The sequence below is a fragment of the Hylobates moloch genome, unplaced genomic scaffold (assembly GCF_009828535.3).
Source record: "Hylobates moloch isolate HMO894 unplaced genomic scaffold, HMol_V3 SCAFFOLD_22, whole genome shotgun sequence".
NCBI classification, from domain to species: domain Eukaryota; kingdom Metazoa; phylum Chordata; class Mammalia; order Primates; family Hylobatidae; genus Hylobates; species Hylobates moloch.
In genome coordinates, this window is record NW_026652297.1 from 1,376,646 (window position 1) to 1,404,004 (window position 27,359).

The 27,359-nt window shown below is 42.1% G+C and overlaps 1 protein-coding gene across 7 annotated transcripts in view; it reads right to left on the bottom strand.

Moving 5' to 3' along the window:
* Nucleotides 1–27,359, bottom strand: part of DIP2B (disco interacting protein 2 homolog B) — a 251,994-nt gene that overhangs the window by 36,307 nt on the left and 188,328 nt on the right. For all 7 annotated transcript variants that reach the window (XM_032144066.1, XM_032144065.2, XM_032144063.2 and 4 more), the window contains 10 exons: nt 23,388–23,490; nt 21,185–21,249; nt 18,565–18,658; nt 17,956–18,075; nt 16,750–16,864; nt 15,462–15,601; nt 14,727–14,863; nt 9,396–9,476; nt 6,978–7,105; nt 5,086–5,200 (listed from right to left, as the gene is read on the bottom strand). In XM_032144066.1, coding sequence (XP_031999957.1) covers nt 5,086–5,200; nt 6,978–7,105; nt 9,396–9,476; nt 14,727–14,863; nt 15,462–15,601; nt 16,750–16,864; nt 17,956–18,075; nt 18,565–18,658; nt 21,185–21,249; nt 23,388–23,490 — 1,098 coding nt within the window. The remainder of the gene's footprint in view (nt 1–5,085; nt 5,201–6,977; nt 7,106–9,395; nt 9,477–14,726; nt 14,864–15,461; nt 15,602–16,749; nt 16,865–17,955; nt 18,076–18,564; nt 18,659–21,184; nt 21,250–23,387; nt 23,491–27,359) is intronic.

Below are 27,359 nucleotides of genomic sequence, written 5' to 3' on the forward strand. Positions count from 1 at the left end.
AGTAAGGTATTTTTATCATGAACACAACAGCAGCTCTCTAAAGGAGCCCCCACTTAAGTGATTCACCATGTTACCATGCTTCTCCTCTGAAAAACATCTGGGGTAAGGCCCATAGCACACCGAGCATTGGAGGCCACAAGCTACCCTGAGCACACCTGTGCTCGCAGCCATGTAACTGCATGTTTGCTTAAAGTCAGCTGTGTTCCTACACTGTTTGACGGCTGTTCTTGTTGTTTTCACATAATGTGATTAAATATTATGTTAACTGACAAAATACAAATGCAAAAACTTCTGTTCATAGGTCAGGCAAGTTAATCCTAAAAGTGAAGATATCCATTCAAGTCATTTTTCAAATACCCACATTCTGGTGCTTACAGAAAATAAAACCAGGCCGGATATGGTGGCTCACGTCTGTAATCTCAGCACTTTGGGAGGCCAAAGTGAGAAGATAGTTTGACTTCAGGAGTTTGAGAACAGCCTGGGTAACATGGCAAAACCCCATCTTTATATTTTAATTTTTTAAAAAATTTAAAAAGAAAAACCAGAAACTGAAGACAATGTATTTTGATACAGTTTATGGAAGTAAGCTGACCTGGACTTCAGGTTGGTATATTTGCAATCACACTTCTCTACATCAAAGGAATACATACTTAGATATTTTCTATTAAAATTTAATACTTGAAGAATTTCTCATTTTCATGAAACCGATCAACTTTTTGTTTTTCTTTTTGAGACAGAGTCTCGCATTGTCACCCAAGCTGGAGTCTGATGGCGCGATCTCGGCTCACTGCAACCTCCGCCTCCCGGGTTCAAGCAATTCTCCTGCCTCACCCTCTGGAGTAGCTGGGATTACAGGTGCCCGCCACCAAGCCCAGCTAATTTTTTGTATTTTTATTAGAGACGGGGTTTCACTATGTTGGCCAGGCTGGTCTCGAACTCCTGACCTCGTGATCCACCTGCCTCGGCCTCCCAAAGTGCTGGGATTACAGGTGTGAGCCACCATGCCCAGCCCCTTTTTTTGTTGTTGTTGTTGTTTTTTGAGATGGAGTCTCGCTTTTTCTCCCAGGCTGAAGTGCAGTGGCACAATCTCGGGTCACCACAACCTCCACCTCCCGGGTTCAAGCAATTTTCCTGCCTCAGCCTCCCAAGTAGCTGGGATTACAGGCGTGTGCCACCATATCTGGCTAATTTTTGTATTTTTAGTAGAGACAGGGTTTTACCACGTTGCCCAGGCTGGTCTTGAACTCCTGACCTCAAGTGATCTGCCCGCCTCGGCCTCCCAAAGTGCTGGGATTACAGACGTGAGCCGTCATGCCTGGCTAAAACTGACCAACTCTTAATACCAGTTAGGAAGTTTCTACCGTATTACCATAGGTCTTATTGAACGAGAGATACAATCTTAGAAGTAGAATGGACTCACGGTTATAAAGGTCAAAGATAAAAAAAGGACAAGGCTGTACGTATGTATGTATGTATGAATGACAGGGTCTTGCTCTGACACCCAGGCTAGAGTGCAATGGTATGACCTCAGTTCACTATAACCTCACATTGCTGGGCTCAAGTGATCCTCCCACCCCAGCCTCTCAAGTAAGTGGGGCCACAGGCAGTGGCGTCCAGCTGATTTCTTTATTCATTTGTTTATTCTTTGTAGAGCAAAGGGTCTTGCTCTGTTGTCCCAGGCTGGTCTTGAAATCAAGTGACCCTCAGCTTCAGCTTCCCAAATTGTTGGGACTAGAAGCGTGAGCCACCATATGTGGCCAAGGCCTTTTATTAAAACAATTTAAGGAGCCAGGTGCAGTGACTCACGCCTGTAATCCCAGCACTTTGGGAGGCTGTGGTGGGTGGATCTCCCGAGGTCAGGAGTTTGAGACCAGCCTGGCCAGTATGGTGAAACCCCGTCTCTACTAAAAATACAAAAATTAGCTGAGTGTGGTGGCGGGTGCCTGTAATTCCAGCTACTTGGGAGGCTGAGGCAGGAGAATTGCTTGAACCCGGGAGGTGGAGGTTGCAGTGAGCCGAGATCGTGCCACTGTACTCCAGCCTGGGAGACAACAGTGAAACTCCATCTCAAAAACAAAACAGACAAACAAACAAACAAAAATTTAAAAGGGCAAAATAATAAACTTGAAAATCACAATCCTCAGACTATCCTACCAACCAACACAGATGACTGGGAAATGGAAAGTCTGGCAGAGTTCCTAAGTTTCTGTTTTTTTTTTTTTAGAATACACGGAAAGTTAGCAAATGTGCTACATGTAGCCTGAATTCCTCATTAAAAATGCATCTGATAAGTCATCTACTAACTGCCTTTCCTTAGAAGGTGCTGAGTTAGATATTTAGTTTATGTTATACACAGACCTGGAATTCAACAACCTCTGGCCTTTAATCTATTAGAATACATGGTGTCATTTACTGTTCTACTATGGACTCGAATGCTCCAAGCTGATAAGTTACAAAGACTGCAAAAAGAATGGCCTGTTATCTCATGCCCAAATTGGAACCCAAATGACTTTCACAAGAGTTTGGATTAGTAAATTGGCACTGTATTTAATTCCTATAGTTGCTTTCCAGGGGAAAGTAACAAATATCTTGGGAGATGTCAGGTATACTCACTTTTCTATAATAGAAGAAAATGTGTAATTCACCAAAGGTTCTACCATTACATGCCCCAAAGTTCGTTCTGAACAAAATAAGGTTTCTGACTGAAAATATGATTGGTATGAAAAATATTGTCTTTGCACATCTGCCCCTTAGCCATCTTTCAGAGATCTGCCCCGTTCTACCTTCTTCATAGTCTTTCCTGACTAGTCTATCTTCAGTATATTTTCTTTTCTGATTTTCTACTACAAATAGCCTACATAGTATTAGCTGATAATTCAGAATTACAGATCCTGAGGCTAGAAAGAAATATTAAAAGTCATCTAGCAGCCAGGTGACGTGGCTCATGCCTGTAATCCCAGCACTTTGGGAGGCCGAGGTGGCTGGATCATCTGAGGTCAGGAGTTTGAGACCAGCCTGGCTAACATGGCGAAAATCCATCTCTACTAAAAATACAAAAAATCAGCTCAGCATGGTGGTGGGTGCCTGTAATTCCAGCTACTCGGGAGTCTGAGACAGGAGAATCGCTTGAACCCAGGAGGTGGAGGTTGCAGTGAGTCAAGATTGTGCCATTGCACTCTACCCTGGGCAACAGGAGAGAAACTCCATCTCCAAAAAAAAAAAACAAAAAACAAAAAAAACCAAAACAGTCATCTAGCAATACCACCATCTCATGCTTGCATTGTTTCTACAACACTGCTATTAACTAGCAGTTAATAAATTCAAATCCCCCAAGTAGAGAAGTTACAGACCTTGGGAAGACTTCCACTGATACCTAAGTACAGCAAGGATAGGCCACACTTTCTTTGGACCGTCCACTTAGCCAACAAACATTTACTGAGCCTACTATGACGTTTGCTAGCATAGCTACCGGGCTGTGGGGGTCAAGCCCTGAACAAAAGAGATAAAAAAAGTCTGGCCTTGCCTTATATTACAGTGGAAAACAATAAATATAAACATACAAGATGTTAAGTGCTAAGTAGAAAAATAAAGAAGAGTGAAGGGACAGAGAATGAAAGGGAATATTGAGAGGAAGTGGTCCTCTCTAATGGGAGACTATTCTTATAATTCTTTAGTTTTTGAGAGATGGGTTTTTGCTATGTTGCTCAGGTTGGAGTGCAGTAGCTATTCACAGGTGCGACCACAGTGCACTACAGCACTGGCTCAAGTGATCCTACCTCACCTTTCTGAGTAGCTGGGGCTACTGGTGCCTGTCACAGCACCTGACTCATTATTACTATCATGATGATTATTATTTTGAGCCAGGGTCTTCCTCTGTCACCCAGGCTGAACTGTAGTGGCATGATCACAGCTCACTGCAGTGTCGACCTACTGGGTCAAGTGATCCTCCCACCTCAGCCTTCCAAGTAGCTGGGATCACAGGTGCACACAACTACGCCTGGATAATTTTTTTTTTTTTTGAGACAGAGTCTTGCTCTGTCGCCCAGGCTGGAGTGCAGTGGCGTGATCTCGGCTCACTGCAAGCTCCACCTCCTGGGTTCAAGCCATTCTCCTGCCTCAGCCTCCCAAGTAGCTGGGCCTGCCACCATGCCCAGCTAATTTTTTGTGTCTGTTTTTAGTAGAGATGGGGTTTCACCGTGTTAGCCAGAATGGTCTCAATCTCCTGACCTCGTGATCCGCCCATCTCGGCCTCCCAAAGTGCTGGGATTACAGGTGTGAGCCACTGCGCCTGGCCTACGCCTGGATAATTTAAAAAAAAATTTTTGGTAAAGATGGATAATAACAATCACCATCATTATTTACTGAGTGCAGGTATTATATACTTCAATTAATTACCTCATTTAATCCTTCCAACAGCTCTATAAAACAGATAATTTTATCCTACTTCGCAGGTTAGGAAATAAACTCAGTGAGGTTAAATGACTTGCCCAAGGGCACATACCTGGTAAGAAGTGGAGCTGGGATTCCAAGTCTATGATTCTAAGTGAAGACTGGGCTCTTGTCATCACTCTAGTCTGCTCCCCATCACAGACATATTGCTTAGACTGAGCCCAAAGCATTCTCCTTCCCTCATGGTTTATCTCACCTACCATCTCTAGCCCCACAGGAAAGCTCCTTCAGAGTAAGGCTAATAGCTGTATTTTCTTGGATCCCTCACACCATCGGCACCACTTATGACACACAGTAAAAATGTGACTGACTGTTGACAAGTGGATTGATTACTGCCAGAGATGTGTTCCACATATGACAGTTAAAACTTTCACAAGTAGTAAACACTCAGGCATGAAAGAATTTGCTGAGGCAAGTCAATTCCATTATTTTTGGCAACCTGAGCAGAAAAATACTATGTGGTCCACAAGGAGAAATGATATTAATTATCTGATTTTGCTAGTAGTACCCAGAGTATGTGAGCAATGATTGGCAAGAAAAAGTAAGGTGGCATTACTGGCTGATCGAAGAAAATGAAACGCTTAGGCAGTGGTTGCTGCCAGCGCTGACCTGACACAGACCCCAAGGTGTGCTCACCTGCAGCACGCGGCTCATCCACTGGAAACTATCTTCCTCGGAAGCATCAGGTCTTTGTTCCGCAACCACCACAATGCGCTCATCATAAAATACAGACACAGAAAACACAGCAATTCTAAGAGAGACAGATCAAACACATCAGGACTCCCTTCACAACCAGTCCTATTTGCTTTGTTTAACTGGAATTACAGAGAAGAGACAACCCCACCATGCTACCCAAAACGAGTAGCTTAGAAAAGAAAATGTCATAATCATTACTCTCAAAATGAGCATTCATTCATTTAAATAATATGTATTAAGCACAACTGTCATGAATGTTGGGGACATAGTGGTAAATAAGACAAAGTTCTTGTCTTTGTGGCACTTATATGTTAGAGACAGAACAAACAAATAAATACAGAATAATGCCATGTTGCCATATACAGGGGGTGGAGTGGTGTGTAGGGTGGCGTATTACTGAGGGCAGGGTGGCTGGGGGGCGCCTCCCTGAGGAGCGGACATTGGAGCAGAGACCTGAATGAGGTGAGGACGCGAGCCACGCGAAGATCTGGAGGAAGAGGTTTCCGGGCAGAAGGAACGGAAAGCGAAAAGGTTCTGAGGTAGGGACGAGCTTGGCAGGTTTGAGGAACAGCAAGAAGGCCAGTGTGCCTGGAGCAAAGTGGTGAAGCAGAGACCGGGAGGGAGAGAGGTCAGACCCAGGCCAGGGCAGATCCCAGAGGACCTGAGAGGCCATGGGAGGGAGGATGAAGTTGGTTCTGAGGGAGGTCTCCGCTCAAATGTCCCCTTACTAGCGAGGCACTCCCAGGACACCTCATAGAAACTGGCAGGCCACCCCCACCCCCATGTGTTTTTCTCCACAGCACTTGTCACTGTCTCACATGTTATCTATTGCCCTGCTTATGTGGTTCCTGTCTGTCCCCCACAACAAGCATGTGAGCTTCACAAGGACAGAGACTTGGCCTGTTTTGTTCACTGCCACAGCCGGAGCCTCCAGGACAGCGGCACAGTGTTGGCACCCAATGAATATTTGTTGAATGAATGCATGAAAGAATGGGAAGGCACCGGAGAGTGGAGTCTGCCGGCATGTCTGCCCGACACCCTCCTTTCTTCCTTCCACACACATTCACCCAACACCTACCAGGTGTCCGGCACTACTGATTGCTGGGATATGACTGTGACCAAAGGCAGATCTAGTGCCCCATGGACTTTACATCTCATAGGAAGCCACACCACTACAAAAAAACTATACATTTCAGAAACTGTTTCACTAATTTTTCATACTTCTTAAACTAAAAGGACACTAAGTTTGCCTTAAAGAGATACATCTATGATTGCAAATTGCTGAATAGGACATCAACTACTCAAATATGTAGCAAGTATCTTTTCTTACATTAATAAGCGAAGAAAAAAGATATCTAATTGACTTTGTCCATGGAATTTGAAATTATGCACTATGTCAATCCCCACATTAAAACAGTATAATTTAATTAGAAACAAGAGAAACAATTCTTAGATGTAAATGCCTACAGAGTAGCATCTATATCAATTAGTCTGAATGGCATTACTTTTGCACTGAAGAAATGCAGGAAGTTAATGTTTTAGAACTCTCCTCAGTCCTCAGGATTCAACAAATGGTAATACTTTAAATCTGAAGTAGAGGATATAGTTGCATCTTAATCCTCTTAGTTACAGCTGAAGCACCAGATGTTGTGAAATATATATTAAAAGCCAGGCTAAGAAGAAAAAAAAAAAAAGCCAGGCTTATGCAATGCTTAACAAAAACAATCTGATCACTCGGAAAGAGAACCTACAAAATACAACTGATATCACCATGTGAAGATCTATTTAGATTCCATTAAAAGGTGCTAACATTTGAGTTTTGTACTACTCACCTTCCTCTATAAACAGTCTTTATTGACTCTACAGCCAATCCAGTAGCAACAATGTCATCAGCATTATGTCTTCGACCACTAACCATCAGTAAGCCATCCATTTTCCCAACCACGAACACCAAACTACCCTGAAAGGTAATGATGATTTACCTTGATTTCCATGATTTAAATAGTAAAACGGACATCTTTCAACTTCCTGCCTTTAAATAAATCTCATTTAAAAAGTATTAAAAACACAACTGCCATATTTTATGGATTCTAGAGAAAGCGTTTCACACCTTGACATCTCTGAAATCAGTTGGGAAAAGAGTGGCATCTTACAGCCAATGAGGTCTCACAGGATACCTAAGAAGGGAATTTACTCGTATTTATTTTAGGGAGGAACTTCATAAGAAAGCAACTAGGAGTCCACCCAAGCATAGCTGATTTTCCCAGCCATGATTTATGTGTTAGTTTGCCTATGTTTCTATTCAGAGGATACAGAGGAAGAAAAATGTATTCATTTACTATTGGAATTAGGAAGAGATTAAAACAGTTTAAATAGGAGAATGACCGTTTCAGGTTGGTAAGGGTAATGCTGTTTCCACCTGGCAAGATTAGAAATAGGCTAATAAAGAAAGGTCTAAGGAATGCTGTAGGTGCCTTTCTTTTCCAATAAGCAAACAAAGCAGCAGGGAACTACTATCAAATCCCCAAAAGCATCACTGTATAAATAATCTTCCCAGACTCATTTGCAGCAAATTAACTTTTCTCATTCATTACAGAATTTCTAAATTTCTTAGTCCATTTACATACATTCACCTGCCTAGTAGTTATTTCCACGTGAATGTCACTCACTGATTTACCGAGCACAATGTAGTGCCCTACACAGTGACGGGGCCATGTAAGACATAACCCATATCCTCAACAAGCTACTGGTTCAACCCGCATGTCAGGAAAAGAGCAGCCATTTCCAACAAAGGCTGAAAAGCTACAGTGTTGGTAAGAGAATGAGACAGTCACTGCCATTCCTTCAACGTCCATTTCTCCATTTCGTTCACAGTAGGATAATTTTTGTTGACCAAAATAAAGATTGCATTCCAGCCTCCCTTGCAGCTAGGTGTGGCTGTAGGACTAGTTCAGATCAATAAGTGAAAGTATTGCACAGCAGCTTCAGGGAATCTTCCTTTAAAGAAGAGGACTGCACCTTTCCCTGTTTCTTGGAATGCAGACGAAAGGCTTGGAGCTCCATTTTGGACCTCAATCATGGAGCTGTAAGCTAAAAGGAGGTGGGTCTTTGAGAATTTCCTGGTGCTAAGTGAAAAAGTCAAGACAAAGGGGTAGAGAGTTGATTCTCCTAGATCTATGTCCTCACCCGCCCTGCCCCTCCATAAATGGCAAGGAAGAAATAAAATAAAATTAGATCTCTTATATGACTGAAGATGTTAAGTGGAAAAGAAGAGAGGGTAGGAGGTAATTAGAGATGAATGGAGGGATATGGGCTTAGCTAGGAATAATGACTATTACTTACAAAATAAAATCCTACTTCCCATGATGTCATGCAAAGCCCCTCCATGACCTAGATCTCTGCCATCCTCTGGCTCATCAAGTTCACTGTGAGCTCTTTGAGAACAGGCTTTTCATGTCCTGATTGTCTCTAATCTTGTACCTATAAATACTGTGTTCTGAATAACAAACTGCTTTGTTTTGTTTTGTTTTTTTGTTTTTTTGAAATGAAGTCTCGCTCTGTTGCCCAGGCTGGAGCATAGTGACGTGATCTCCACCTCCTGGGTTCAAGCGATTCTCCTGCCTCAGCCTCCCAAGTAGCTGGAATTACAGGTACATGCTACCACACCCAGCTAATATTTGTATTTTTAGTAGAGACAGAGTTTTGCCATGTTGGCCAGGCTGGTCTCGAACTCCTGACCTCAGGTGATCCGCCCACCTCGGCCTCCCAAAGTGCTGGGATTACAGGCATGAGCCACCACGCCAGCCCAAACTGTTTTCACTCAAAGGATTCACTATTACACATCACATAGTGCCAATCATTAACATGAAAATGCTCTGTACACGATGTATAATAGTTCGTCTTTGCTACTGAAGATAACTTTTTCCAGCACTCTTCTAACTTATTGCAACACGTTAATCAAATCAGAGGGAGACAGTGAGAATAAGTGAAAAGAGTTCTTAAAATAAAAAAAAGTCTCATCCTGTCTTCTGACCTCAGCGGGGAAAAAAAGAAAAAAAAGGTCTCAGTTTGAAGGAGTCAGATGAACTTGGGTAGTGGAAATGATAAACACTAACTCACTTTATGGCGTTAAATATCAGTGAAGTGGTTCTGTAACACTCTTGGACTAATCAGAATTTGTTCTGCTCTGTGAATTAAAGTCCAAATATTTGGATCAAATGTAACAAAATCAACATGAAAGCATCACTTACCGGCCCTACAAACCCCAGCAATCCTGATCGGATGAATGGCACATCCCCAACAGGAGAGCCTGCAGAATTCACTGGAATTACCTAAGAGACAAAATGAAGTAAGTGAAAAACTTTGCTTTTTCTTAGAAAGTATATGTGATTTTTAAAAAGTTTTATTAAAATACATGCTCAGTGAAAAAATAATGTAATAGTGAATCCAGTAATTCCATCCCTTTAGAGATAAGAAATAATTACAATTTATTGTTTATCTCTCTGGACTTTTAAGAAGATATATATATATATATACACACACACATACATAAAAATATATATGTATATATAAATAAATGTACTGAGTTTTTTTTTTTTCAAACAGATATTATACTTTTTGCAACTTGCTTTTCCACGAAATATATCTCAGATATGCTTCCAAATTAGTAAGAGTTGACTTAGCCCACTTAGCCATTTCGTGGGGGACAGGACGGCACAGTCATTGGTGTCAATTCAACTTCTGGCTCTGCCACTTCCTAGTAACATAGACTTTGGGCAAGTGCCCGGGTTTTTCTGAGCCTCTGTTTTGCAGCATTTAATGGAGTACTCTGTGCCTCTCACAGGCGTGGAGTAAAGATTAAGGAATGCAAAAGGATTTGCAGAAACAAGTCTGGTATCTGACCCAGAATCAGCATTCAGGAAATTGTAGCTTTTAGAATGTAACCAGTCTTTTATTACAGCTGGATAGGCCATTATAATTTTTCACTATTATAAAGGTGCTTTAATGAATACTGCTGTATTCTTTTATGCATCTGTACAAAAGGCATGAGTTTTTTCAGTTTTAATTGGCTGGCCTATAAAACTGTTGTATCCATTTACACTCATTAATACCATACTAGAATGTCTGGTTTTTCCCATGTCCTGGCTAACACTATGTGCTATCCATTTTTCCAAACTTTGCCAATCTGGTACCAAAAAATATATCCCATTGTTAATTCATTTAAAAAAAAAATCTTTTTTTTTTTTTTTTTTAAATGAGATATAGTCTCACTTTGTTGCCCAGGCTGGAGTGCAATGGTGCAATCATAATTCACTGCAGCCTCAAACTCCTAGGCTCAAACAATCCTCCCACTTCAGCCTCCCAAGCAGCTGGGAGTACAGGTGCAGGTTACCACGCCTGGCTAATTTTTAATTCACTTGTACAGATGGGTCTTGCTATGTTGTCCAGACTGGTATTGAACTCCTAGCCTCAAACAATCCTCCTGCCTTGGCTTCCCAAAGTGTTGGGATTACAGGAGTGAGCCACCATACTCAGACTTAAAAAAATTTTCTTTAATTCAAGACAGTAGACATTAATCCCATTATTGCTTTAATTGCATTTTATCAGTAATATGTCTGAATTTCTTTTCCTTTGTTTGCCGGGCATTTGTATTTCTTTTGTGAGTAGCCTATTCATGTCTCTTAACTATTTTTTCTACCTGATAGCTGCTCCCCACCCCTCTTTTTTTTTTTTTTTTAAGAGATGAGGTCTCACTATGTTGCCCAGGCTGGAATGCAGTGGCTAGTCACAGGCATGATAATGGTTCAGTACAGCCTTGAACTCCTCGGCCCATGTGATCCCCCTGTCTCACATTCCAGAATAGCTGGGACTACAGGTGTGAACCACAGCATCCGGATAATTTTTTTTTAAGACAGAGTTTTTTGCTCTGTTGCTCAGGCTGGAGTGTAATGGCACAATCTCGACTCACTGCAACCTCCGCCTCCTGGGTTCCAGTGATTCTCCTGCCCCAGCCTCCTGAGTAGCTGGGATTACAGATGCCCACCACCACACCTGGCTAAGTTTTGTATTTTTAGTAGACAAGGTTTCACCATGTTGGCCAGGCTGGTCTTGAACTCTTTTTTTTTTTTTTTTTTGAGACAGTCTTGCTCTGTTGCCCAGGCTGGAGTGCAGTGGCACAATCTTGGCTCACTGCAAGTTCTGCCTCCCAGGTTCAAGCCATTCTCCTGTGTCAGCCTCCCGAGTAGCTAGGACTACAGGCGCCCGCCATCATGCCTGGCTAATTTTTTGTATTTTTAGTAGAGACGGGGTTTCACCGTTCACAGGATGGTCTCGATCTCCTGACCTCGTGATTTGCCCGCCTCGGTCTCCCAAAGTGCTGGGATTACAGGTGTGAGCCACCGTGCCCGGCCGGTCTTGAACTCTTGACCTCAGGTGATCCACCCACCTCAGCCTCTCAAAGTGCTAGGATCACAGGCATGAGCAACTGCTCCCAGCCTCATCTGGATAATTTTTAAGATTTATTTTTTATATAAAATAATAATTATAACAACACTAAATGCTTATCAGTACCAGGCACAGGTTTACTTGCTTTACAGTTAATCCTCAAATTAATCCTATAGAAACAGCATTAGTATTTCCATTTTACAGATGAAGAAGTGAGTTTCACTTGCCTCAAATAGCTAGCACATGGGAGTGATGGAAAATCAACTCTCTGTTAACATACATGTCACAAAAGTTCTTCTCCCTGGTAGCATTACCTCATTTTTATTTTCTGACTAGTCAATACTAGATCTTGGCCTCGTGTGGTGGCTCACGCCTGTAATCCCAACACTTTGGGAGGCCGAGGAGGGTGGATCACCTGAGGTCATGAGTTCAAGACCAGCCTGGCCAACACGGTGAAACCCCATCTCTACTAAAAATACAAAAAAACTAGCCAGGCGTGGTGGCAGGCGCCTGTAATCCCAGCTACTTGGGAGGCTAAGGCAGGAGAATTGCTTGAAACTGGGAGGCAGAGGTTGCAGTGAGCCAAGATCACACCACTGCACTCCACCTGGGCGACAGAGCGAGACCCCACCTAAAAAAAAAAAAAACAAAAAACAAAAAACAAACCACAAAACAAACTTAAAACCTAGATCTTTTCTCCAGTGAAATGTTAACTACATTGGTAAACTCTCTCAGGATTTAAATGTAAGAAGCCAATAAGAAAAATACTGGGAACTTTAATTTGGAAAACCCAGATACTAGCTTTGTCCTTTTCTGGTACAATTTTTATTCTACTTCACTATCACTAAATTTATACTGCAGATTTCAAATTTTCTTCAACACTATGGACCCAGCAGTTTGGTATTAAGTCTGAGAATTCTGGCTAGTGAACTGCCTCATAGGAAAGGTAATGAAATAAAATATTATCAGTATCTTCAAACACTGCTTGAGGTTCTTGTTTTTAGTAAGGAAAAGTCAACAAAGAAAAATTACAGGCGCAACGGCTCATGCCTGTCATCTTTGCACTTTGGGAGGCCAAGATGAGAGGATCACCTGAGGCCAGGAGTTGAAGGCTGCAGTGAGCTATGACTGAGCCACTGTATTCCAGCCTGGGTGACAGAGATAAATTGCGTGAGATTTAAATTTGTTAAATGTATATACACTCAAGGGAGGTAAATCAATCACCTAGGAAAGTAAACCAAGAGACTGGCAGTAAACACATGCTTGAAGAGCTTACGAATGCCCACTCCTGGCATGGTGAATTGCACACAGCTTTTGAAAGTTGGGCAAGAGCACAGTAGTAATAGTGATGAGAAAGACACTTAGTAAGTGATATAAACCATTTTAGGGTAAACACAAAGATAAGGCTCAGCCCCGGAGCTCTTAACCTTCTTCAGGCACCACATCATGGAGGGCATAGATATGGTATTACAGAGATGATACTTTCTCTGAAGTTCCATCTGTTAGTGTGTAATCACATGCACTGATTTTCAAATGGGACAGTAGATGCCTGTGACCTTCCATCCTGGGAATCACTAGTCTAGATTACAGAAAAAGAAGCTCAAAGAACTGAAAAATGGGAGTGCTCATATAAGCTCTGTCTTGTGTGAAGAGGGATGTGGCTGCCACCTGAATTTCTCTGGTCCCTAAAATGTATCCTGAGACAGGTTAATTCCAATTATTAAATGTAGACAATTAACTGCCCCTGTTCTGACTTCCAGGTTCACTACGCAAAGTTTCCATTACAACCTGGCTTCACATGCAGAAGTGCCTGCAGGAAAACCATGTGCGAGTCTAGCTAGAATGTGCTGGCCCCACAAGAACATGAGCTCCACAAGGAGTTTTGTTTTGTTTTCTGATGCACCCCAAGCATCTGGAACATTGCCAGACACATAAAAGGTACTCAAAAAATATTTGTCTGACTGAAAGACTGAATAATATGAGCAACCTGACTCCTGTGAAAGGACAGTCTTCATTTTTAATTAGTAACTGAGCATAATTGGAGTTTACTCTTGAAATTAAATTTGAATTTACAAAGCTCAAACTATGGCAAATTCACCAGAGTGAATTTTTGTGAGGCCTCTTACCCTTTTTTTTTTGGTTTTGTCGTTCGTGTGTGTGTGTGTGTGTGTGTGTGTGTGTCTGAGACAGGGTCTTGCTCTGTCCCCTAGGCTGGAATGCAGTGGCACGATCATAGCTCACTGCAGCCTTGAACTCCTGGGCTCAAGGGATCCTCCGCCTCAGCCTTTCGAGTAGCTGGGACCACAGCCATACACCACCATGCCTGGCTAACTTTTTCAATTTTTTTTGGTAGAGATGGGATCTTGCTACATTGCCTAGGCTGGTCTCAAACTCCTGGCCTCAGCAATCCTTCCGCCTCAACCTCCAAAGGTGTTGGGATTACAGGCATGAGCTACCACGCCCAGCTCATCTTACCCTTTTTAAAAATCTAACAGGGCCGGGCGCGGTGGCTCACGCTTGTAATCCCAGCACTTTGGGAGGCCGAGGCGGGCGGATCACGAGGTCAGGAGATTGAGACCACGGTGAAACTCTGTCTCTACTAAAAATACAAAAAAACTAACCGGGAGTGGTGGCGGGCGCCTGTAGTCCCAGCTACTCGGAGAGGCTGAGGCAGGAGAATGGCGTGAACCCGGGAGGCAGGGCTTGCAGTGAGCCAAGATTGCGCCACTGCACTCCAGCCTGGGCGACAGAGTGAGACTCCGTCTCAAAAAAAAAAATAAATAAATAAATAAAAATAAAAATCTAACAGATATACAACAGCACTTCCTATGTGCCAGATGCTCTTTCTAAGCACTTTATAAAACATTAACTCAATTAGTGCTCACAACAATCCTATGACATAGGTGCAATTACTACTCACATTTTAAAGATAAGGAAATTGGGGCACAGAGAGGTTAACCAACTCACCCAAGGTCAGCTAGTGACTGGCAGAGTCAGAATTTGAATTTAGGCAAGTCTAGCTCCAGAATACACACTCTCAACCACATGTTATGTATGTCCCATCAACCAGGGGATCTACCCTCGTAACATCCTGACCTCACCAAACATTTTCCCTGTGAAATGTTAATATCATGTACCTCAAATGTATTTTTTGTCACACCAGCAAGCCCAAAGTACATCATGCCTCCAGTTCTGGAGCTAACACAGATTTCTCCAATTTCATCTGTTTTGCAGAGCTGGGGAGGTCCATCTGGTTTCACAATGCACATCATCCCTAACGTACAGAAAATACAGGTTAAAGGACAAAGATTCTAGAAAACCTTTGTAAAATAACAGCTTCATCCTGTGAACCCAAGGAAGTCCTGCCTTTACTGAGTGGCATTAAGTAAAAATACCAAACAGGAATGCTAAACATAAACCTGAAACTACATAGGTATATTCGAAATGTAAAGCTTGTAGAGACAGTGACATATTAAAGATGAAGGCAAAGCCCAAATAAACAGGTTAGATGAATGAGGTGTTACCCTCAGGCAGGTCAAACTCAAACACTCATGGAAGCAGTATGCTCTAATTTTCTGCCAGTCCCAATGGCTTGGCAATTACAGTGAAAACCAGGTAACTTTAACATCTCTCAGTATTTGGCCTTCTAGGTAAAGAAATAGACCTGAAGCATTCACAACTGGTAAGTCATACAATACTGCTGGAAGGTCAGCATAATTATAATGACTTAACTATTAGAGAGGCTCTGAGAAATTAAATGAGTTAAGTACTGAATTAAGGGTTCCTGGTTTGGGATTCTGTATTTTATCAGGCTCTATTATCTCTGATGACAAATCTTTATGAAAAACCAAATGGTGCTCCTCGCTACTCACCACCAGGCATTACATGCCCCACATCCTGGACCGTCAGTGCTGAATTTTTATCTTCAGTATTGACCCGTATTACCCCATAGCTCAATCCATTCATTGAGAGAATGGCTCTTCCTGGCAAAGGGGCTCCTGGAACTCCAGGCCTGAAAAGAAGAACCCATCAAGTTTGGCGAATGAAATAACATCAAGGGAAAAATACGAATACATAGGAAGACAAATTTCCTCTGGCTACAATACCAAAAAATTTCTCCATTTTCTCTCCCAAAAATATGCCAAATTAGAGCTGGGTGTGGTGTCTCACACCTGTGATCCCAGCAACCGCTGTGGCAGGAGGATTGCTTGAGGCCAGGAGTTCAAGACCAGCCTGGGCAACACAGTGGGACCCCATCTCTACAAATAATACAAAAATTAGCTGGGTATGATGGCACACGCCTGTAGTCCCAGCTACTTGGGAGGCTAAGGTGGGAGAACCATCTGGGCCTGGGAGTTTGAGGCTACAATGAGCTATGATTGTGTCACTGTGCTCCAGCTTGGATAACAGAGCAAGACCCCATCTCTAAAAAATTAAATTAAAAAAAAAAAGTAGTGTAGTAAACACATAAACCAGCAACATGGTCATTTATTATCATCATCAAGTATCACGTACTGGGCCAGGCTTGGTGGCTCATGCTTGCAATCCCAGCACTTTGGGATGCCAAGGAAGGTGGACTGCTCAAAGCCAGTAATTTGAGACCAGCCTGGGCAACATAACAAGAACCTATCTCTACAAAAAAATTTAAAAATTAGCCAGGTGTGGTGGTACACGCCTGTAGTCCTAGCTACTCAGGAAGTTGAGGCGGGAGGACTGTTTGAGCCCAGGAGGTTGAGGCTGCAGTGAGCCATAATCATGCCACTGGGTGACAAAGAGAGATCCTATCTTAAAAAAAAAAGTATATCTATACACACACACACACACACATTCACTGATACATACATACATAATGCTCTTGAATATACTACAGATATACTATCCATACTCAAGCTACAATCAAGAACAGTCTATTTCTAATCTACTGTGCTATGGATTCCAAAGAGCAAAATGGCACAGAAAAAGAGCTAATTCACAAATACGAAATGATATCAATTAAATTTTTCGGTTTACTGCATACACTTTGAGCAAGAGTGGGAAAAATGAGATGTTTGAAACTACTTAGAAAATTAGTTAACACCCCTTTGTCATCACCTGGTAAACACTGCACATTTCATCCAAGTTGTAACAGACATCAAGAGCATCTGACATCCTGAACAGTACCTGCGGATTGCTACAGTCATGGCTTCAGCAGACGTGGCGCACGGACAGATGGCCTCAGGCTTCAGTCCATGGCTTTGGAACAGACTCAGGAAGGCATCACAGGATGACACGGACCCTAAGGAGTTGGAACAGATCAACCTGAAGCTGAAATTGTGATTTTCATTACTGCAGGAAAATGGTAAAAAATAGAAAGCTGACATACTTATTTCTCATGAGAACTCATATTGTATATTGTTAATTCCACACAAATATCTTACTGTCCCTGTGAGATGGTTTGATATATTTCAAGGAAAAATTAATGCTAATCCAGCCCATAAAAGGTCACTAACACTATTTAAAGTTACACCTTGGAATAAGGCTGCTCCTATGAAACTGACAAATCAGTATCAGAGATAACACTACAGGCAATACGCAGCCAGCTTATAATTTAGCAACTCTTCCTGAGGAACTGTCATAGCCAGTGCAGTTTAATATTGGCTTAGCTCCACCTTCTATATGATATTAAGGTCAAGCCCATGTCTGTGTTTTAAACTATGATGATCAATGTGACTACTAACAAAAGTCCATTTATGACAGTGTAGTGCTCTACCTGATTCTACTGTGTGAAGGACCAGGATTTGGGGGCTTGTAGAGAAAAGCAGTTAACACAGGAATACCCAGTTACATGATAGAAAGCGGTTATACGTGAATGAGCAAAAAAGAATGACTTTAAAAGCTTATAGATCCATCAAAAGACGAATGAGTAAATACAGTGTGGTATAACTATACGATGGATGATTTCTTGGTAGTAACAAGGAATGCAGAAGTACTGACAGATACTACAACATGGATGAACGTTGAAAACATGCTAAGAAAAAGAAGCCCATCACAAAGACCCCATACTGTATGACTGCATTTATAACAAATGTTCAGAAGAGGCAAATCTAGGGAGACAGGCAATAGATTAGCAGTCGTCTAGGGCTGGGGCAGGGGGAAAAATGGGGAGTGACTGATAATGGGTATGTGGTTCCTTTTTGGGTGATGAAAATGTTCTAAACTTAGATTGTAATGATGGCTGCACAACTCGTGAATATACCAAAACCACTGAATTACACACCTTAAATGAGTGAGTTTTTCAGTATGTGAATTATATCTTAGTACAGGGCAAAAAACCCTAATCTATCAAAACACAGGATATTCCCAGATCCACAATGCAGAAATACTCACAGGGGTTAGCTCCATCAGTCACAATTAACATTCGGAGGGAACTCAAGCTCACGTCTCTTTGGTCCCGATGTGCCATCATAGCCCAGTGCAAGTCCCGACATTTCACTAAAGCTACCTTGGCTATAAATTCAAAAGGGATGAAGTTAACATACACAATAAATTTGGGACATATGTAATATACCATAATGAAGACATTTTTACTTATTTGGGGAATCATGATATTGCTTGGAGAAAATAAAAACGGTCTCAAAGAGATTGTGCCAATAGCTCAGAGGCAGAAATTATCACATTTAGACAACTGACTGGACCTACAACTGTTTGTTCACTGAGACCCTCTAGGCAGGTCACAGTATCCCAGCCAAGGAAATTGTGAATACCAAGACACTCAAATCTAATTCAAGGCTCACATTTGGAAAAAATTCATCTCAATGCTTAAGAGAGGACATCAGTGAGATGAACAGGCAAGGTACCTAATTCTGTAGTAACTAAACTCTACAATTTGTTAAGGGATGGGGCATAGAAATGTTTCTAACAAGGGCAATTTGAAAATCCCTGAAATCTTAATTCAAACAGTCACATAATTAAAGCTCAGATGCTGCGGGTGACTACCTTTGTGAGCATGTACTCTTTGGACCCAAGAGAGAGGACAGGTTTTCATAACAGAGTAGGGTACGCTAATTGTGTGCATCTTATTCATTACATTCTGAAAAACAAAGAAGAAAAGTAATCAATACAAAATACATACTTAGTATTTTTAAATTGAGCTGATATTTTGTTAGCAATTTTAATTATACAAGTAACACTCAAATACACACTCTTTGAAAGCAATCTGAAATATTAAATATAAGATTGAAGTTCCTTTAATACCTACCCTCAAACCTGGTTCCCTCCTCTCCTCGCCAGAGATAGTTACAAATTTGACAGATATCCTTCCAATTTTTTTCAATGCATTTTCATAGATATTTGTTCCCATAGAAATATATAAGTATTTTTAAGATAAAAGACATCATATTATACATATATCTGTAACTTGTTTTTTTCATTTAAATTGTTTTAGAGCTAAATCTATGCGTATCAGTACAAGAGGTCTACATAATTCTTTTTGAACTGCGGCATAGTATCCCATTGTTTGGCTATATCACAATTATTTAGGCATTTCCCTATTAATGACACTTTTTTGCTACTACAAAAAATGTTTCAAGGAGCACATTCCTACTTCCTTCCCTGGGCTTGTGCAAGTATTTCCCTATACAGATATGTAGTACTGCTGTCATATGGGATATGCTTTTTAAAAAATAAAACAGACAGGGGTTTCACTATGTTGCCCAGGCTGGCCTCCAATTCCTGAACTCAAGTGATTCTCTTGCCTCAGCCTCCAGGGTAGCTGGGACTGGTGTATGTATGTATGTATGTATGTATGTATGTATGTATGTATGTATTTATTTATTTATCTGAGACAGTCTTCTTCTGTTGCCCAGGCTAGAGTACAGTGGTATGATCTCGGCTCACTGCAACCTCTGCCTCCTGGATTCAAACAATTCTCCTGCACAGCCTCCCGAGTAGCAGGGATTACAGGTGTGCGCTACCATGTCCAGCTAATTTTTGTATTGTTAGTACAGTTGGGATTTCACCATGTTGGCCAAGCTGGTCTTGAACTCCTGGCCTCAGGTAATTTGCCTGCCTTGGCCTCTCAAAGTGCTGGGATTACAGGCCTGAGTCACAGTGCCCGGCTGTGGTATATGCTTTTAAAATGTTAACAGACACTGCTAAACTGCCCTCCAACCCACTTAATGTTTTTTTTTTTTTTTTTTTTGAGACGGAGTCTCGCTCTGTCGCCCTGGCTGGAGTGCAGTGGCGCGATCTCGGCTCGCTGCAAGCTCCGCCTCCCGGGGTCACGCCATTCTCCTGTCTCAGCCTCTCCGAGTAGCTGGGACTACAGGTGCCCGCCACCACGCCCGGCTAATTTTTTTGTATTTTTAGTAGAGACGGGGTTTCACTGTGGTCTCGATCTCCTGACCTCGTGATCCGCCCGCCTCGGCCTCCCAAAGTGCTGGGATTACAAGCGTGAGCCACCGCGCCCGGCCACTTAATGTTTTTATCATGTTCGTACTTGCCACATGCCACAAAGAGGCTAGCTGGGCATCACAAAGCAAGAAATCAAACTGTCCCTGTTTCTTACAGGAGGTCCTGCCTACACCTGTTAATTTTTTTTGTTAGATAAAGCTGCAGGTGTTGAGGAGTCATGCAATTTAGGGTCTCTCCTGCCACTCTAATCAAGCATACCCAAGACACCCTGTCCCCAAAGAGACCCAGCCTGGTAGAATAACCAATCCTTCGTACTGAGATGAGCCATTTTGCTCACTTTCTAATTTGCCCAAAGAAACCAAGATACTACTGCAAGATACTGTTTTCTCTCTCCAAGTTTCTAGCTCTGGTGAGAAACTTTTGGTTTCAGGAAAAGGCTGGTGTTTATAACTCAATTCTTCACACATGTCCCTATCTTGCACTTGGTATCACAGAGAAGAGATTCTTCTTACCTCCTCAAAAGGCTTTTTAACTTCTGATAAAGAAGAAAATGGGAAAGGTTTCAGAAAAGAGCTAGAAAGTAAATTTACTGAAGATTTCGAGGGTTCTGGGTGAAAAGGGATCCACCTCCTCTTCCCTCATGATTCATTTCCCATGCTTTCCCAGGTCCTGCAGTACCAAGAAAGTGGGACTAGAGGCTCTCTGACGTCCTTTACAATTCAGGTAACCCTATATATTTTTTCTCTCTCCACCTACATGGCATGTTACATACAGTAGTTTTGCCACTTGAAATGTCCCTTCTCTCTACCTCTACATCCCCTTACAAAAATTTCTGTATGTCTAAAGCTTACCTATTTTTCAAAGTCCAATTCAGATGTCACTTCTTCCATAAAAACTGCCTTGAAGCCCAGACCTGGAAGGAAGTCACCTTTTTCTAACCCCCAGAGTATGCTACCTGTTCCTCTCTGATGGGAAGAATCCCCATTTACCTGTTACTCTTCTTCAGTTGCAGCATGCAGCTTATGCATGGCAGTCATTCAAAACATTCTGTCCAGTGGAAAGGTTATATAGCCTCTGGAAAATATTACTGACCTTTTGGGGATTTAAATTTCAAACAAGCACTGAGAGATGCTCCAGTTACACAGCATGCTGGCCTTATCTCAAGCACAATTTATACTAAGGGTCTTAAATCTGAGTAGCTTACCGCAAACATGCCGTGCCACAGCCCAGCATCCTTCTTAAAGTCTAAGACATTTACTATTGTTTCCCCTAAAATAGAAAAAATAGGAAGACAAAGAAATCATCTTTAGTATTAAGTAGCAAAAAATCATGTCACTTGCCTCTCATAAACAACTAATTTGATGTTTGTTTGTTTTTTCTTTTAGATGGAGTCTTGCCTCTGTCACCCAGGCTGGAGTGCAGTGACGCAATCTCAGCTCACTGCAACCTCTGTCTCCCAGGTTCGATCAATTCTCCTGCCTCAGACTCCCAAATAGCTGGGATTACAGGCGTACACCACCATGCATGGCTAATTTTGTATTTTTAGTAGAAAGGGAGTTTCACCATGTTGGCCAGGCTGGTCTTGAACTCCTGACCTCAAGTGATCCTCCTGCCTCAGCCTCCCAATGTGCTGAGATTACAGGCATGAGCCACAGCGCCCAGCCTGATTTGATGTTTTTAGAGAAATGACTAAAAGTTCTCAGGGGCTTTTGAGGGTCTCCTCAAAACGGGTAGAGGACTGCTCATAGGGTAATGTGGTTACAACAGAGCCAAGGAGTTAGAAACTTCTTGTGACTTAGGCATTTCTTCCAAGAGGTATTTTTTTCCTAATTATGCAGAGAATACATGCTTATTTTAGAAACTCTGGAAGTTTGACAAATATATTTTAAATTTCCTAAAAGATACTTCCTAAAAAAAAAAAGTTGGTGTGTTTATGTACATATCTCTAAACATTCTATCTATACACACACATACACATACTTCTAGGCATATTTACATCTAGACAGATATCTAATGTGACAAACTGGTATACAAAGCTTGGTATCTGGCCGGGCGCGGTGGCTCACGCCTGTAATCCCAGCACTTTGGGAGGCAGAGGTGGGCGGATCACGAGGTCAGGAGATTGAGACCATCCTGGCTAACACAGTGAAACCCCGTCTCTACTAAAAATACAAAAAATTAGCCAGGCGTGGTGGTGGGCGCCTGTAGTCCCAGCTACTCGGGAGGCTGAGGCAGGAGAACGGCGTGAACCCAGAAGGCAGAGCTTGTAGTGAGCCGAGATTGCGCCACTGCTCTCCAGCCTGGGTGACAGAGCGAGACTCCGTCTCAAAAAAAAAAAAAAAAAAAAAGCTTGGTATCTAACTTGTTCCTACTTAATGATATATTGAAACAATTTCTTCATATCTTTAATATTCAAAAATAAAAATTTTAATGTCCCAGTCATTATATGAATGTATTATAATCTTTTTTTTTTTTTTTTTTTTTTTGTGTTGAGATAGAGTCTTGCTCTGTCACCCAGGCTAGAATGCAGTGGCATGATCTTGGCTCACTGCAACCTCTGCCTCCAGGGTGCAAGTGATTCTCCCGCCTCAGCCTCCCAAGTAGCTGGGACTACAGGCACGAGCCACCACACCTGGCTCATTTTTATTATTTTTAGTAGAGATGGGGTTTCACTGCATTGGTCAGGCTGGTCTCGAACTCTTGACCTCAGGTGATCCATCTGCCTCGGCCTCCCAAAGTGTTGGGATTACAGGCATGAGCCACAGCACCTGGCTTGAGTGTATTATAACCTAATCAATCCTTATTTAAGGGCGTTTTGATTGCTTCCATTATATATATATATATATATATATAATTTCATGATAGAACATTATTGTCTGGTTAAAAATTTTATCATGACCATTTATTAACTTGTTTCATTTTACAAAGGGAAAACACTAAAAAAATTAACATTGCAAAGAACATTCTGAGGCAAATAGTGGTTTATGCAATTATGTATCAACCTATCTAAAGTTCAAAAATACTGAATACATTTTTGTGTTTTAATTTGTGCTTTTTGGTAGCTGAATTTCTTTGACTCCAAATGTATAGCTGGTAGCCCACTATACAGGCAGGGGAAGATGGAGATACTTGACATTCCACAGCTAATAAAAACATGATTTTAATTAGGGTTTTCTACTGCTGTACTCTAGAAATTATGCTTTACATTTTGGTTTGCCCAGAATTTTGGTTCCTTTAAACTACAGCATATTTTTGAGAAAGAAGAAAACAAAAGCAAGCCAAGAATGTGTCTTGGGACATTTCACTCTGAATTCGGTCATTAAATGAGGTCCAATCACTGAGCATTGTGCTCACAGTCACACATCTCTGAAGGTAACAATGAGGGCAGTCATGGGATGAGGTCTGACCTTCAGAATAATTGCAGGCCTGCGACAGAGCTTGGCAGTGAGACAACATTGCAAGCCGGGACACTGTAACTCCCATTACGCTTCCTTCTTTGCTTGTTTTATACTAGAAAACAAAAACAGAAACATAAGAAACACAATAAAATGGGTTATTTCAGATGACAAAACTAGAATCCAAAAACGAAACCCAGAAAAACCGCCATAATGGGCTGAATTTAACATGTTTAGTATGAATATTTAAGGCAATGTACTTGGGTCCCAAACTCAAATCACACAAAGATAGGATTAGAGGATGACAAAGCTCAACAAAAATATATGTGGAAAAGACTTCAAAGTTTAATAGTCATCAGTGTGAAGTGGCTGCTCAAAAGCTAAAACAAACAAGTGATTGGAGCTATATGAATAGAAACACAATATCAAATAAATACAAGTCAAGCACAGCACTGCAGAGTGAAAGGTACGTAAGACATGGCTCTGTGCATTAGAAGCACCCAATTTTGTAAGGAAGAACTAGAAACGAATGGCCTATTTGCTCCCCCAAATCATTCAACTATAATTTTGCTTTTACCTTTAATGTTCCATTCAAGTTGCTTTTTACCAGGACTATCAACTTTCCTTTCTTTCTTTCAAGAGATGGAGTCTCACCATGTTGCCCAGGCTGGATTGGAACTCCTGGGCTCAAGCAATCCTCCTAGCTCAGCCTCCTGAGTAGCTGGAACTACAGGTGTATGCCACTGTGCCCAGTTCAACTTTAAAAAAATTTTGGCTGGGTGCGGTGGCTCACGCCTGTAATCCCAGAACTTTGGGAGGCCAAGGTGGGTGGATCACAAGGTCAGGAGATGGAGACCACCCTAGCTAATGCGGTGAAACGACGTCTCTACTAAAAATACAAAAAATTAGGCAGGCATAGTGGTGGGCACCTGTAGTCCCAGCTACTCAGGAGGCTGAGGCAGGAGAATGGCGTGAACCTGGGAGGCGGAGCTTGCAGTGAGCCGAGATCACACCACTGTACTCCAGCATGGGCGACAGAGTGAGACTCCGTCTCAAAAAAAAAAAAAAAAAAAAAATTAAGTCTTCCCAAGGGCAATAATGAGAAGGGGAGAAAGAGTAGAATAGGAGTTTGATCTGTACCTGACTGTGAAGAGTCAACTGAGATAATTCACTACCTTAGGACCAGTCCCAATTTTTTGATGGTTAAACCAAAAGGACATTTGGCATACCTTATCGAACCTTTCTGCAAAATTTGACTACCCTCTTTCTTGACGTTTTCTCCTTCCTTGGCTTTTTTGATACTCCTCTCTTCTAGTCTCTGTCTCTGTGTGTCTGTCTCTCTCCCATTGCTCCTCCACGTTCTCCACCTTATCTCTTGTCACTTTATTCCATTAGGTTACTGCATTCCTAGTAACTCCTACTTCTCTATCTTCAACCCAGGCCTCTCCTCAAGAGAGATCCAGACTGACAGAGTCAACTAATCCCCTGGAATGTCCAGTAATCCTGTGAAACTCATATATCCATCACTGCCTTCTTTACCCCCGTCCCTGCTCATGGAAACTCTTCCTGTTGTATTTTCTATCTTAGTGAAGGATGCTGCCATCAATCCCAGTTGCCCAAGTGAGAAACCTGAGTCTGTCTTGTCTTCTCCCTCTCCAGCATCAGTAACTAAGCCCTGCCTGCTCTATTTCCTTACTGTCTGAAGCTCCATCTACTTTGCTCTCTGCTCTCTACCATAAGCTTGGGCTCACCTGAATAACTGTAAAGCTGGTCTCCTTTTTTTTTTTCTTTTTGAGACAGAGTCTCACTCAGGCTGGAATGCAGTGGCACGATCATGGCTCACTGCAGCTTTGAGCTCCCAGGCTCAGCCTCCCAAGTAGCTGGGACTATAGGCATGTGCCACCACACCCGGCTAATTTTTGTATTTTTTGTAGAGACAGAGTTTCACCATGTTGCCCAGGCTCGTCTCGAACTCCTGAGCTCAAGTGATCCGCCTGCCTCAGCCTCCCAAAGTGTTAGGATAATAGGGGTGAGCCACAGCGCCCAGCCCTTATTTCCTTTCTTAACCCAACCAGTCCAGATACATCTTCTTATAATAAATTCATTCTTGTCACTCTCCTGCTGACAACCCTTTAATAACTCCCTATTACCCAGAGATGCTTTAAACTCACTAGTAGAGTCCTGTGGGTAATAGGAGGATCCCAAGCAAGAACTGCAAGTTAATTCAAAGTAACAGGCACCTAGAAAGACAGAGGGTAAGAGTTCTAATAAGGCCAGAGAGCTAAGCAAGAGCCACACAATGAAGGACGCTCCGCCTTTAGGAAGAGCCAATAAAGACAACTGAAGGAATGGCCAGTGAGGCAGAGGAACTGAGAGAGGAGTCCAAGAAGCCAGGACTGGAGTTTTAAGGAGGACTGAGTGATGAACCATGTCATCATTGAGACATGACATAGATTGAGAGTTGATCACTAAATTTGGTATTTTTAATTGCTTATTTGTATTTTTTTCTTTTTTGAGACAGAATTGTGCTCTGTCATCCAGGCTAGGGTGCAGTGGCATGAACACAGCTCACTGTTGCGTTAACCTCCTGGGCTCAAGTGATCCTCCCACTTTAGACTCCTGAGTAGCTGGGACTATAGGTGCATACCACCTGGCCCAGCTAATTTTTTATTTTTTGTAGAGACAGAGTCTCACTATGTTACTCAGGTTAGTCTTGAACTCCTGAGCTCAAGCAATCCACCTGCCTCAGCTTCCCAAAGTACTGGGATTAAAGGCCTGAGCTATCTTACCTGGCCTATCTGTCTGTCTTTTAAAGATACTTAGATCTGTTCCATCTTTAAAAACAATCATCCTTGCAACCAATAATACCCCCATCACCTCTCAAAGCTACTGGTCACTCTCTTGTTTTTCTTTGCAGTCCTCCTATTTGGCCTTCCAAAGTGCGGGGATTACAGACAGATGTGAACCATTGCATCCAGCCTCTCTAGTGCAATGGTGTGATCTCAGCTCACTGCAACCTCTGCATCCTGGGTTCAAGCGATCCTCCCACCTCAACCTCCCAAGCAGCTGGGACTACAGACACGCTCCATCATGCCCAGCTAATTTTTTTATTTTTATTAGAGATGGGGTTTCACTATGTTGGCCAGTCTGGTCTCGAACCCCCGACCTTAGGAGCATCCACCTCAGCCTCCAAAAGTGCCAGGATTACAGGCGTGCACCACTGTGTCCCGCCCCAGCCTCTCTTTTCTATTTTTTTTTTTTTTTAATTTTACTTTAAGTTCTGGGATACATGTGCAGAACGTGCATGTAGGTTACATAGGTATATGTGTGCCCTGGTGATTTGCTGCACCTATCAACTTGTTATCTAGGTTTTAAGCCCCGCATGCATTAGGTATTTGTCCTAATGATCTCCCTCCCCTTGCCCCTCAGCCCTCAACAGGCCCTGGTGTGTGATATTCCCCTCCCTGTGTCCATGTGTTCCTATTGTTCACCTCCCACTTACGAGTGAGAACATGCAGTGTTTGGTTTTCTGTTCCTGTGTTAGTTTGCTGAGAATGATGGTTTTCAGCTTCATCTATGTCCCTGCAAAGGACATGAACTCATTCTCCCAGCCTCTCTTTTCTATATCCAAAATTTTTTGAAGTTCTCTCTACTTATCACCACAGTGTTCAAGGTTAGATGATTTTCCCCCAAATCTTAAAAAAAGTTTTTATTGATTTGCCTGTTCATTAACTTAACAATTGGTGAGCATATGTCTCAGGCAGGATGCAGAGTGGTGAAGGCTACAGCTTTTAGAGTTAGACCTGACTCTGAGTCTAGCTCTGCCATTTTCGAGTCATGTGGCCTTTGGTCAACTACTGAAGTTCTTTTAAGTCTTAGTCTTCTCATCTATAAAGCAGGTTTAATAATAATCCAAACCTCACAGGGTACTTGTGAGGACTAAATGAGAAAATGCACTTAAAGCATTCAGCCTGGTGCCTGGTG